General features: G+C 36.2%; 1 protein-coding gene across 43 annotated transcripts in view; it reads left to right on the forward strand.

The window, feature by feature from the left end:
- Positions 1–3694: 3694 nt before the first annotated feature.
- The window catches only part of LOC126971834 (double-stranded RNA-binding protein Staufen homolog 2), a 50861-nt gene continuing 40575 nt past the window's right edge, over positions 3695–13980 (forward strand). For 42 of the 43 annotated variants that reach the window (XM_050818321.1, XM_050818322.1, XM_050818280.1 and 39 more), the window contains exons 1-3: positions 3695–3853; positions 3931–4088; positions 11082–11253. In XM_050818321.1, coding sequence (XP_050674278.1) covers positions 3946–4088; positions 11082–11253 — 315 coding nt within the window. In that variant the 5' untranslated portion in view covers positions 3695–3853; positions 3931–3945. The remainder of the gene's footprint in view (positions 3854–3930; positions 4089–11081; positions 11254–13980) is intronic. The other variant, XM_050818323.1, reaches the window with a different exon arrangement.

The raw sequence follows: 13980 nt of genomic DNA on the forward strand, positions 1-13980 counted from the left end.
CAGAAAACTGTAGTGCCATCTGATAGTTGGCCCCAAAATTAAAGCTTTGTCAGCTGTCACTCGCTTTGAAACCTGCCCACTGGTCATAAAATGGCGGCTACTTCTAGCGTTTGCAGTTTGCACATGTATGTAGCTCTCGTGTTCCATTTTGTATATTTTTGGTATTGAAATCGAAGTGTAAGTGCGTCGAGTCGAGCCTTGAGCTCCTCCGCCTTGCTGTTGCGAATTCACTCCAAAAATCTCCTTATTCTGTGTATTTCTACTTTTTGTGATAGAGACACTTTTGTTTGTGGAATTTATGAACTTTGGTGTAATGCCGAGACGTTGTGCTTTCGGTTGTGCGCTCCGTGATAAGTAAATTATACTCTTAAATCTTAATAGTATAGTTTATTGACTAATCTTGTGATAAATAAAGTATCATATAAGGTTTGTTCTACTCTCAGGTTCTACTACCGGTCCGTAGATTCAATTTGCAATCATGGTTAAAACTATTATAAACATACCGGTTTTCTGTATCTTGCCCCAAAGATTAAACTCCAATCCCTCAAATCATCTTATGTCAGACTTCAGACTCCCCCTGACTTATATGGTTTAATAATAATTGACAGCTGTGCTGGCTTCTGACACCATTTTTATAAAGAGAAAAGTCAATATATGAGTCCAAAATCTAATACTAGCCCAATGGTCATAACACTAGGTTATCACAATTTGTCTGATGGTTTAATAGTCACTCAATTTATTTAATAATGTTATTTATTATTTTCAGAGATTCCAATGCATAGTTTCCCAGATGCTGTCAATTTCTTGAGCAGTTTAAAACTTGGGTCAGTCTTGTTGATGGAAACCCTTAAACATCTGATCTTGAATGTTATAAGAAGAAGAGAATTTGTGATATACACTTTTCTGACAGACACAGAAATCATAATCAATGGCTAAGCACATTGGCAGTTCAGATTCTTCATCTGCTTGGTAAGTCCCCTAATTTAACACATATTGAGTTAATATTCGATTCTATTCCTAACTCTGTCAGATTTAGTCACACCACTAAGAATCTTTGTTGAGTTGATGGTTTTTTTGAAGGTATATTGTATCATTCTGGAAACGCCTGATTTTCTTACACAGCTGTGATTACAAAATTCAATGGTTGCATTTCTAGCTGAAACTGGTTCATTATCTATTATAATCATTAAATAATGAAACATAATCTTTACATATTCATATTAATTTTCAGGATAACTACAGAGTCAAGTAATCTTAGGACAAGCTTCATCCACACAACATTTACTGCCTACAATAATACAGCAAGACTGTTCAGGTAAATAATTTTTAAACTTATTTACAATGTCATAAAGGTTACTATAACATAAGTGACATTCTTAATGATACCACAGAAATGGCATGGAGCGGCCACCCTACCCTGAGGATTAAATAATAAATTTTATTGTATGATTTAACATTGTCACCTCAGGTCTGAGGTATACTTTTTCCAATAGGTAGTACTGAATTTCTGTAAGTGATATTATATCATATTTCAAATAAAATATTCAGAAAGAATATAAAGTCAAACTCAGTCAAAGGGCATTGACAATTTGATTTTGTTGTGCTTTTAATCCCATGTCTTTTATGTATCTTCTTAAAATTATTGATATTTATGGACATACATATACAAAACTTTGATGTATTTCCTGGTTGTAATTTTAAAATCTTGGGCCCATAAAATGTTATTGATTGAAAATCCCACATTTGATCTTGATCTTTATGTCATGTTTTCATATAATATAGTCTCCATAATTTCATTTCAGTTACATAAGATTTTACAAATCACAATAAAAGTTCTCCGGTTCCCTGTGGCATACAAATAATAAATAATCATTAATCTATTATTATATTTATTATTTACAGAGCCAACAGTGAGCAACTTTAATTTAGAAAAAGCATCAACTTCAACAGCATTCCAACCTGTGGCTGCAGGTAAAATTCACATATTTTTTTCAATTTGTTGGCTATTATCAAATATAATAAATATATAAATTAATGATTATATTTTGTTTTGAACACATACCAAAATATTATATAATATAATATATTTCTATCTATTATACACAACTAAACCATAAATAAAAAATTTAAATTTTGTGAGTAGTGTCGGTATGTCTTTTTTTCTATAATGGTTTTGTCTGACAGCTTATTTCAACTTGTGATTTAATTTGAGCTCTAGGCTCTTAAGAAATGCTGCCCTGGTTCTACATTTTCTGAGTGCTACTTCATTATGATTTGATTTTTGGTTTTATTTTTATTTTTCTCCATTATCGTCTGATTGAAATTGACAATTGAAATGATCTGAAAAGTATAGTTAAAATTCACTCTGACAAAGTGGGCAACAAACTGCATAAGTATTATTTATTTGGAAAGATTCTGATTTCTTTTGAAAATATTGTTTTTATACCTTTTTATCCAAAACATGCTGAATAAATTTGTATGAAATTTGACATAGTTTATGATCTTTGGTCTAGGTGGACAAAGTAGTTCCCTCATAGTCCCGGAGCTGGGGCCAAAAATCAGCAAGATTCTTGTAATGGCCCATCATTTATTTTGTAGTATGTGAGTCAGCAAAGTTAGGGAGTAGCACACCTGACAATGGCGGGCTTTGATGTAATATTACAACACTCTTAAGAAATTCGAAAGGTCTTTATTTAACAAACATTAACCATAAATGTGACAGTAATTTTATAACAGCAGATTAATGCATGACATGACATAAGACTATTGAGCCAAATGTCTTTTTTGATGAAGGCTGCATTGGTACCTGATAGAATTGAGAACAGCTAATGTCCGTGAGGGAATGAAATTTTTAATATATTTTTATTCATTACTAGGTGACCCGACAGACGTCGTGCTGTACATATTAAATTTTTCTTCTTATCAAAACCTTTACTGGACTTCCATAAAAAATTCAAGACCGAAATTAGCCAAATCGATCCAGCCATTCTCAAGTTTTAGCAAGACTAACGAACAGCAATTCATTTTTATAAATATAGACAGACTGAATCCCTTTTCATATTGTCCATTTATTTAACACCATATAATACACATATTATACTATACAATTTGTAAATTAAACATTCTTTCACAGATCTAATGGCTCCACAGCGCACAAAGATCAAGCATCTTCAAGCAGAAATATCGTGCTTGCGAAAAAAAAGGACAATCTTTCAAAGCAAGGTTAAAGGTGGTGCAGATCGATCAATCGAATTTTGTCCGGAAAATTAACATATTATGTGGGTGAAGACGAAACAAAAACAACTGCCCAACAATATTATGATAAACCTAAACATTATAAAAATAAAAAATAATATGCAAACATTGCTTTTTATTTCTCCCACCTTATCAATTCAATTACTCATACCAACACTACTAAATCCTATCCTTTATGTTCTATGTTGTGGCAAAATTAAATAACTAACTCTACGCGCAATTTCAACATGGTAAAAAATTGCAATACCTACATTAAAAAGTAGAGTTAGTTATTTAATTACGTCACAACATTAAAAATAAATTTCATAATTTCGAGCTAATATATAGTTATTTTCGGGGCCAATATTCAGATGGCGCTAGTTTTCAAATAGACAGCTCATAATGCGTAGAGAGGGCTCTCTTTTCCCTATATATTATTATACTCTTTGGTTCTGTGTAATTTAACATGGCCGCATGTTGAACGATACTAGTAGTACCTAGTTTTTAATAATTATTTTCTTTACTGTTTGCCGTTAAGAAAACGTGTTATGTGTATTTAAAGATTGGAGCACTAAGATTGTTGCCCTTAAATATAAAGTGTTAAAATTACAAGTTTAGGGTATGTTAATAAATCAACTTTACGATGTTAACGTATAATGTCCGGTACATAAAATAGTTTTGTTTTGCTGTTGATAGGCAACGATCCAAGAAATGATGCATCACCCGAACATGCATCATCAGCCGATGTCTGGGCATCCGCCGCAGCACATTCCAGGCCATCAGGGATTGCCCCCACATCACCAACTGCCGCCGCATCAAATGCATAGAGAAAACAGGCACGTAACGTTGACTAGGTAATTTTTCGGCTTTTCTATTTTATTTGCCTAATTAGTTCCAAATATGCACGATTGAGTTAGAAAGATTGAAATTTCTATTGTTTATTTGTATTGTATATTTCTCCAATCCACTGAGTTTATATGAAACACAATTTATATTTAATATAATTTTCTTATTAATACACTCAAAGGCTGTTAATAGAAAACACTCTGTGTGTTAAATATGAGAAAAAACTATGTAATTTTAAGTAACTAAGTGATGCACACTATTAAGTCTTATTGCATTGGTAATGATTAGAAATAATATACATAAAATTAACTGCAACTGGCAATACTTCTGTGACCCTCTGGTGTTGTAAGAGAATGCAGGCCCAATGGCAAATGTATTTTGAACTTGCAATGCTATACTAACTTAGCATTCATCTCTTAAAAAGGCATTAAAGGCATTTATTTTCTCAAAATTGATACCTTTAGTATTCCTTTAGAATTTAAATAGTATAGTCATATTCACATGCAACTTTTTTCTTTTTTCTATTTAGTTACAGACATCAACTGGATATCTATAAAATTTTAGAAATTTCTACAATGATAGTCTTTGGTCTTAGGATAATGATGACAGCAAGCAAATTAATTTAGAATTTGTAGTATAAACATAAGGTGCTTATGTTTTTTAGTATGCAATGCAAATATGGTATGAAATCAATTATGGTCATCTACTTGCGTTTGGAGAGGGCAAAGCCAGCCTTGCTCTTTTTACCTAGACACAGGTATCCTCTTCTGCTGTATGGTAAGATGTATCATCCTGCCTCATCTACCCGGGGTATAAACTGGAGCAATCCTTTAAATCAGGGGGCTCATTTGTGCATTTGCACAACAGAGGAGATGTCTGTTCTCAATGCTTGAGTATCCTTGAAAGCTTGCTGTGTCCTGTGATCCATTGCTGAGTGACTCTGTTCTGGTTTGAAGTGTATTATGACATTCCAGTATAAGGACAGACATTATGGTGCTGTTTTGTAGCATCTGAAGTATGGATGCACTGTCTGAGATTATCTTTATGTTAAGGTCTCTATCATCTCTGGCTGCTTCCGTCTGAGATGCATCCTCTAGTGATTCCAATACATTTTGTGTGAAATATTGTGTTTAGGTTGTCTAGTGTTGTTGATATTTTTATATTTAGGTTGTTCGAGAATACTCCGGCTCCAGTACCATGTATGGATTTTGATCCATCTGTGTATATTCTGACTTTGTTAATGCCAGAGTTATCATTTGCTTCCGCATTAACCTTTCCGCATCAGCCGTGCCCGCGGGCACTGGTAATTCAAAAAACAATGAGAGCGGCTGTGCCGCGGGGCACTCTTTTACCTCATCCAGTTTTCACCCTTATTAGGTGTACAAGATGGTTTATTTGCCTACGCAGTTATGAACGAGTGAATTCCCAAACACATTTTGATCCGTTACGATTCAAGGCCACCAATATTCGACGTCATAGCTTTACGGACAAAGCACTTATGTGTCCACTTGTTCCCGGCCGGCGCAGCGAGCGGTCGTTATCAAGACTTTACACGAAGATCGTTCTTTGTGGAGATTTAAGCTTAATTTTATAATTAACATATACTATTCATTACAAAAACATAAAAGGAAATAAATAAAACAAGTAATTAACAATAATTACAATATTTATTTTAAAATATACCTATTTTTACACTTTTTTTCGAATGAAAAGTCTTTGTGAAATAAAAAAGAAAGACAATATGAATAATTTATACATGGTCTTATAGCTTGTTTCAATAGCTTTCAGTGACAGTCACTCAAATCACCCTAGTTATAAGCATTTTATAACTACACGTAAAATAATACACACGGGGAAAATGCCGCGAAAATGCCGGAAGCTTGCCGATCTACAGTGTACAGCGAGATCCGGAGCGCGCCGATGCGGAAAGGTTAAGTCAAATACTGTATCTTCGATTGAATACATAGTGGCACAGTGTTCTGTCCATGGGTGCATCAAGAAGTGGTTTTTCCTTCAAGATTCCCTTTAGAACTTTGGACCAAGTGGTTTCTGTGTTTTGTTTCCATAGGCTGTTTGCCCTCCTTTCCTGTACGACTAAATCTAAAGGTCTAAGTTTCAAGAGGTATTTGAGCGGAGGTGATGGAGTGGTTTTCAGGCATCTAGTAGCCGCTACGGTCGCTAATCTCTGTAGACTCTGTAGTTTTGATTTTACTGTTATCAGTTCTGTCCTGGGCTACCATACAACTGATCCATGGGTAAGGGAAAGTCTGATGACAGATGTGTATAGCCATAGTACTATTTTTGAGCTGATACCTCATCTTTTGCCTACTTTTGAAATGGTAGAAGGCAATACAGGCCTCCAAAACAAGTTAGGCCTGTATTGATTGATGTGACTCGCCCAGTTCAATTTGTTATCAAGGATGAGGCCCAGATATCTCACTTGATTTGACAAGGAGAGTTTGGTGTAAAAGAATTTTGGTGGTAGGATTTCCGATAATTTCCTCTTGTTTGTGAAAAGGATAAGTATAATGGATATGTTACTTACTTCCCCACGGAGGATGGTGTGTGTTGCAGTCAGCAGAGATGATGAGATCAAAAGATTGGTATTTGCAGTTCCCAGTTCAGCTAGCTCTTTTGGGGGAGGCTCGCCCTCACTTGGCATGTATACTGATGCAAGCACTAGCTATTTTCACTGCAGTGACGTCGCTAGAACAAAAATGGTTAAGCAGAGTGGTTTTTACTGTGTTAGATATATAAATGCGAGTTCTTTGGTTTGTCCACTGAGGTGTTTAGTAGTAACTTTATGCAAATGTTGTTTAGGCCATATATTTTATTCTTTCTAATCCAATAACCCTGGATCAGCAGTGTTGTTATTTGCCTAGTACTCTGTGTAGTGTGGCCACGGCTACCTGTTTATGCTGGAGATTGGTATGTATGATTTTGAGAGACTATGGACTGCGGAGGACGTCATCTTCGTCGCTCGTTGTTCCCTCATGTCGCAGCGGCAAATTCGTCTCCATCTTGCTATGGCGTTCTTGCATGGCTGAGGTAGACGGTTCTGGGGTCGATGTTTTCCCTTCTGTACGTTCATTTACAACTGCTGGTTTGTTGACCGTTCTCCGTCTCCTTTTCGGTTGGCCGGACGATGGTGGTGGTGACTCCTTCATTCTCTATTCTGCTACCGGCTCCTTGGAGGTGGAGGGCACAGGATCACTACGAGTCTCTTTATCTGCAGTCGTCATTGGTGCTGTCTTCTTCATCTCGAGCTGAAAGGCCCTTCTTGCGCGCCCACTGGGGCGACTGCATTCTGATGGCCTTTCTGCCCTCTGTTGTAGGTTTGATCAGCGGTATATATACCATTGCGCCACGGTAGCAGTGTCTATGCTTTCAGGTATGGCCTCTGCGAGGCCCGATAGGTCCAGGCTTGAGGCGGGTCCTGAGCATATTTTGCCCCCCACCCAGAATACGAGGGGCAGTCCAAGGTTTGCTTGGTGAGGGATTCTCAACTGACAGTGGAGTAATTCATTATTTTCTTGTGCATTCATTTTTCTCTTTCATTTTTTACTTTCGGAGCTTTGAAGTACACATAAGCACACACTACCCGCCCTTGATGTGTGTGGATCTTTGTGGTGGATTTAGTCTTCCAAGGCTATGTGTGGGCCCGGGTGTAGCTATGCGCTGCCACGGTTCGGCTATGCGGGATTGGTTAGAGGAATTAAGATAGGGTAGGGGTTTGGGAACGTGACGACCGGCCAGAGGTTGTTGTGTCAATCACATAAGGTGATCAACCATAACGGGCGGCAACCTCGAGAAAGATAGTCCACTGGCCTTGTTGAGGGGTTCACTGTGAATTACACTATCCCTAAACCATTCGCCTAACCCAATATCGGACAGATACTGGGAGTGGGGGAATAATCAATCAATGATATTGTTTGACCATACCCCCGCCCATGGGTGCACTTAAGCAGACTATTATAAATATTGGGACTATGGCTGATCAGTAGGAGAGGCAGAATTGACGAGTAAAGACAAGATCCAATCTCAGAGCACATGTCCGTAGCACTATTGGCGCAGTGCTTATGATTTTTAACTTCGTCATACAGACTACTCGCACAGTCGCATCAAGGAACAAGTGGTGTTTTAGCTTGGTCTAATCCTGCTAATGATTGTCAAATATTATTGAGATCTACTCGCCCGTTTTGGCGTAAGCACGTGGTGGTCTCACGGATTAGTAACAAACATACAAATATTCATCTCATATTAGTATGAAATGAACATGAATGATGACCAACATATACAGCCTAATTCCATGCTGCAACCCAAAGTGAATGTTTAATTTTAAAGCTTCTCGATTTAATCAAAAGCCTTTATAACAATATTATTCTATATAATTATGTAACACTGAGCCCTTTAATAGTTTTCTAATTCTAATGGTATAAAATATATTACTAGAGAGCAATGATATTATAGTATTAAAAGAGGTAGATATGTCACTAGCGCGCCGAAAATGAATCGCCTAAATGGAGACAATTAGTCTCTTTGGTCTTAGTCGCTCTCTCGATATGAAAACGGTACGCAAAAATGCCGTCTTGGGTTATGGGAAGATGCACTAATTACGAAAGTAAAAAAAACTTTTTCCTTTTAATTATTATATGTGCTTATATCATGGGTTCTACAATTCTGAGCAATATCCTGTTATACTACAGGCGCAGGAAACAATAGAACTGATGAGTTTTAGTGCTTAAAACTTGCTAAAGCTTCTTATGGCAAAACCAAGAGTGTTTGATGTTTTCCTTATTTATGGAATTGATATATTCACCAAGACTTATTTTACAACATGCATATTCTTAAGTCATTTGCAGAAGTCTGAGCAAGATAAGTGCGTATTCTAATTTCATTTAATCATTTGTGCTGTAGTGTTAAATCTGGCTTCATATCTCACTTTCGACCTGAGAAGAATTACTCACTCAAACATTGACACAGCTCAATAAAGATAAAATCTCTCTGTTTTACTTGTCTATAGACTGGCGGGGTATTTTTCATATTGATATGCAAATTATGTGTAATTTGTTGATATGTGAAGGGTCCTTTGCGGCTCCCATTGTTACATAAACTGGTCATGAAAGGAACATATGACGGCTTTGATTTGAACAGACCTAGTACTGAATATAAGTTTTGTGCTCGGTCTGATATATCACATCTTTTCAATGGCAAACCAGCTGAAACAACAGTAGTGCACAGGCAGAGCTGCTTACAAAATGTCCCAAGAAAGACTTTCGAATTTCTCGCGGACATTTTGAGCTGTTGTAGTGAGAGTGAAGTAAGCAAAAGATTTTAAGAGCTTAAATGTTTAGTGTTTTTTCTCATATAGTTAGGTTTAATTAAGATTTCTCAAGACGTTGTCGGTGATTGTGTTCATTGTATTGTGAAGTGGTTAATTCTTTCCATTGTCATTATATCATGGGGTGTAATAAGTTAATTTTAAAGCACAAGCTATTTTCACGGAACTTTCTTCCACACATAACTAAACTGCGGAATGAGTTTCCTTGTGTGATGCTTCCAGGATGATACGACATGGGTACCTTCAAAGAAAGCGTGTACACTTTTCTAAAAGGCCAGTAATGCTTCTGTAATTCCTCTCGTGTTGCAAGAGAATGTGGGCGGCGGTGATCACTTAACATCAGGTGACCCATATATATGGTGGATTGTCCTCCTTTAACTTATGTTACTTACTTACTTATTTTGTGTTTGGAATTATATCGGATTGAGTAAGGTTTCCAGTTTGAAATATTTAATTGTCTAAAACAGCTTTACGCACGGTTTGTCGGACTTGGTACCGACTAGTTTCGGACCATTCGGAGGTCCTTCGTCAGGGTGAGTGGAGTTGGTTCGCGGTGATGTCCCGTATCAAACGAAGTACTTCTGAATGATCCGAAACTAGTCGGTACCAACTCCAGCAAACCGTGAGGAAAGCCGTTTTAGACAAATAAAGTTTAGGTTAAAACTTAGTATCCCGTAGCACGAATTATGACGTAAAAATATTTTAATTGATAGAGTTTTAGTCCACGATTATAATGCTACCAGTCTTATTACAAGGTAATGCACCGTTCCAGAGAAAAAAGCATTATATATATATTATATCCTAACCTCAAATTATGATATATGATAAGGATTGGGACATTTTTATCTGGAGGAAAGAAAGGGAAACGCCTAGGATTCGTTTCTGGCATTGTTTCGTTGTTTTAACTGTTCTAACATAACCTAACCTAACCAATTTTAATAAATTGTAGTAGATAGAGCTTTGAGCGATTATAGTGCTACCACTCTTATTACAACGTAATACACAGTTTTCAAGAAATAACGCAAAAAAAAATGTACTCTCCCCTCCCTAATTTGTTAATGGGAAGGAAACGCCTACAATTCGGCTGTGTCACTCGACGGCCGCTGCCGCGGCACGCTAACTCGGCTGGTGCGTTGTTTAAACTGTTCTAACATAACTACTATCTAACCAATTTTAATAAATTGTAGTTGATAGAGCTTTGGTCCGCGATTATAGTGCTACCACTCTTATTTTCGTTATTAGTTAATCGTGGACTAGAGCTCTATCAACTACAATATTTTATACCGCCAAATTCGTGCTACGGGATACAACCTAAAGTTTATAATGTCTAACGAAAGTTTTAATAATTCAATTGAAATATTTAATATATCAATTGAAGAGCAGTGTTGGTAAGCATCCTACAAGATGGACCGACGATCTAGCCAAGATCGCTGGAATACGTTGGATGAAGGCAGCGCAGGACCGATCGTCGTGGAAATCTCTGGGGAAGGTCTTTGTCAGCGGTGGACGTCTTCCGGCTGATGATGATGATTTTAAAATATTTATTTGATAGTACTATAAATACAGACTAATAAAATGGGGCCTTAATCTACATTTGGCTTAGTGATAACATATAACATTAGCTATAATAATGTTAAAGAAATGAAAATTTGTGACACAGGGTGCCGTTAGGTCCCAGTGCGGGGGGTGGAGGAATGGGTGGCCACGGCCGGATGAGCGGGATGGGCTCAATGTCAGTACCGCCGCAGCATCATCAGCCACCTTCGCAGAGACAACCGCATCCCATCAGATCAATGCACCATCAGCCAGCGCAACACCACTCTGTTCCACCGGTACAAACACTTTTATCTCACAAAATACCTACATATACCTTTAATAACTTTAATATATATATATATATATATAACTACTATATATTAAAAGAAGATATCGCAATATTTTCTTATTTTTAGATAAGGGCCAAGTGTCTAAGAAATAAGGCTTAGATGATTTGAATTCAAATCTAACCTGCAGTTCTATATATTTAAGCAGGGTGTAATGGTTAAGTGTGGCGATTATTTTGTGTTATTTCGTATCTATGACAGATATCAAGAAACCAATTTAAATTGATATCGAAAGTATGTTACCTAATCAGTCAAATGACATTAATAACTTTTTAAAAATTATACGAGAAGTATCCTTTAATAGCTACGGTATACCTGTAAGAATGGCGGGTTGTAGACGAAGTATGTAATCCGCATTTTACAGTCGCACTCTAAATGTTGTCTTGCTTCCACTCGGATTTTTATTAATTAAGTAAATATTTTGAAAATCCTAATCATCACCATCCATTATTTTTATTCGTTGATTCGGTACAACTCCTTTTGGTATAATTTTTTTCAGGTATATGGGTATATCGTCCTTGTACTCTAGATTTATTTTATGGTTCAACTATTATCACAATTTGTAGACTAATTTAACATGTGAACCCTTCCTTTACGCATCGGATCGTTGCACAGTTATCTTCTAGATCTATATCCATTAAATCATTTGCTTTATATACATATATTTTATATCATTATGTAGATATTATATTAAATATTAGGCCGAAAGTTGTGGTCCCTTCTCTTTATGAGTTATATGGCGAACAAGATCTCCCTGTTACAGTACTCCATTAGACACACTACAATTTTCAAAAACGTATGTAAGCGTATTCTTCTTCGTTACATTCTTGGTCGAGCGGTCGTGGTCATCACGAAGTGACATCTTTTGGAGCAGATGTGATTCGCCCCACGAGCATTCGGCACTTTTGACTGCTAGCCGACTCCTGCCTGGTACACTCGTTCAGTTTCCGCCGTATTATTTATTAGTATTTTTATTCATTTAATAACAACAGTGTCATTAATTAACAATATGCAAGCGACGCGCGAGCGTCGCGATGTTGGCGGTTGTTCTATTAAGCTGATCGTATTTATTGACAAAATGAGTAATCTGTTATAGCTACTATTAAACTATTACATATCGCCGTGGCTCAATGTACAAAAGTACTTATAAGTAAATCAAAAAAATGACAGTGTCAATGGAACCTACAAAATAAATAACCCATAATCATCTATTAGCAGTTCAAAGTATGAAATTGCTTGCAGTTTTTAGTACTGAAAAATTGGAACACTGTAAGTTAAAATATATTTATTTGTTTCTCACGAGAAGTTCGCTTAAGTCTTTGCGGTAGGACTCTGGGGATCTGAATTGAACGAACTTTGTGAAGGTATTTTGTATTGGTTCTTAAGAATTTTCACCATTTAAAGATTATCCGAAAGAAATCGCGAAAATTATCTATTGGTCTGGTGGTATATAGAGGATGTCGGAGAGTTTTAATAGTCCTGCAGAGTTAAAAACGTTATCATGGATAATGGTGAAGAACGGTTGACGAGTCTGGACTGTCTCACTCTGAATTAATAGCTTAATTCGGTATGTTACAAAATTAATTACAATAGACTTTTACTATTATTGCTTTAACTGGTCTGAGGCATGCAGCTCTAGTAAATTTCACCACGAAGACATCACAAAAATTCGCTGCAAAATGTCTGCAATGCTCCTTAAACGCGTGCAACATAGATGTACCCATAGTATTATTTTTGATTAACGCGAGTGTTACTCATTTAAATAAAACACTTTTTAAGGATTAAAACGCGTGTAATTGTAACGGTTTTACATTAGATGTCCCCCTGAAAACGAGAGCTGGAAAGCTCTTGTCGGTAAACGTCAGGTTAACTAAAATAAAAATGTAACTTTTACGCAAACATCTAATGTAAAACCGTTACAATTACACGCTTTTTAATCCTTTAAACGTGTTTTATTTAAATATTATGTTAAGTTTGTATCTAGCGTTGTTAATGAATTACCTTGCCTTAAATCATTGTTTGATGCGAATCTATTTCTACCATTCCATTTAAATCGTCACTATTTAATAGCTGGTCTTCGTCGGGGCTCATTCTTCACTCCAAACAACCATCGTCCCTTGCTTCATTAGCCGTATCCTCTTCAAATACGTCATTTAAACTAGTCTATTTATCAAGGTGCATCTTACCTTTCAAAACAAAATGAAAATACAATTGAAAGTCAAATGATCCAATTATTATACAAGGCGGTAATATTTTAATATAAAGTAGCCACTAGCCACTGCGGTAAAACGGCAATTTCATACTAACTTAACTCCTATTATGAATACGTAATTCCACATAGAATGGTCCCATCCCTATTCAGTAGTTTCATCGTGATTGCACCTCAAATAAAAGTATATTTTATATATTACGAGCTGACCCGACAGATGTTGTTCTGTATATAATAAATAAAATAATGTTTTTATATGAATTTGTCAATGATATATCATAACATCAAAAATCACTTCGTAAAATATGCACCCTGCTGTCGTAATGAAATTGTTTCACAGAACTGTCAAACCGTACGTCAATAAATTCTCTCATAGAAATTATGTATGGACACATCAAAGGAAAAACAACTTTGTTGTTTTTATTTACTTTAGCAGCATTTTCCTATTTATTCACCTTTTAAACCTT

The sequence above is a fragment of the Leptidea sinapis genome, chromosome 24 (assembly GCF_905404315.1).
Source record: "Leptidea sinapis chromosome 24, ilLepSina1.1, whole genome shotgun sequence".
NCBI classification, from domain to species: Eukaryota; Metazoa; Arthropoda; class Insecta; order Lepidoptera; family Pieridae; genus Leptidea; species Leptidea sinapis.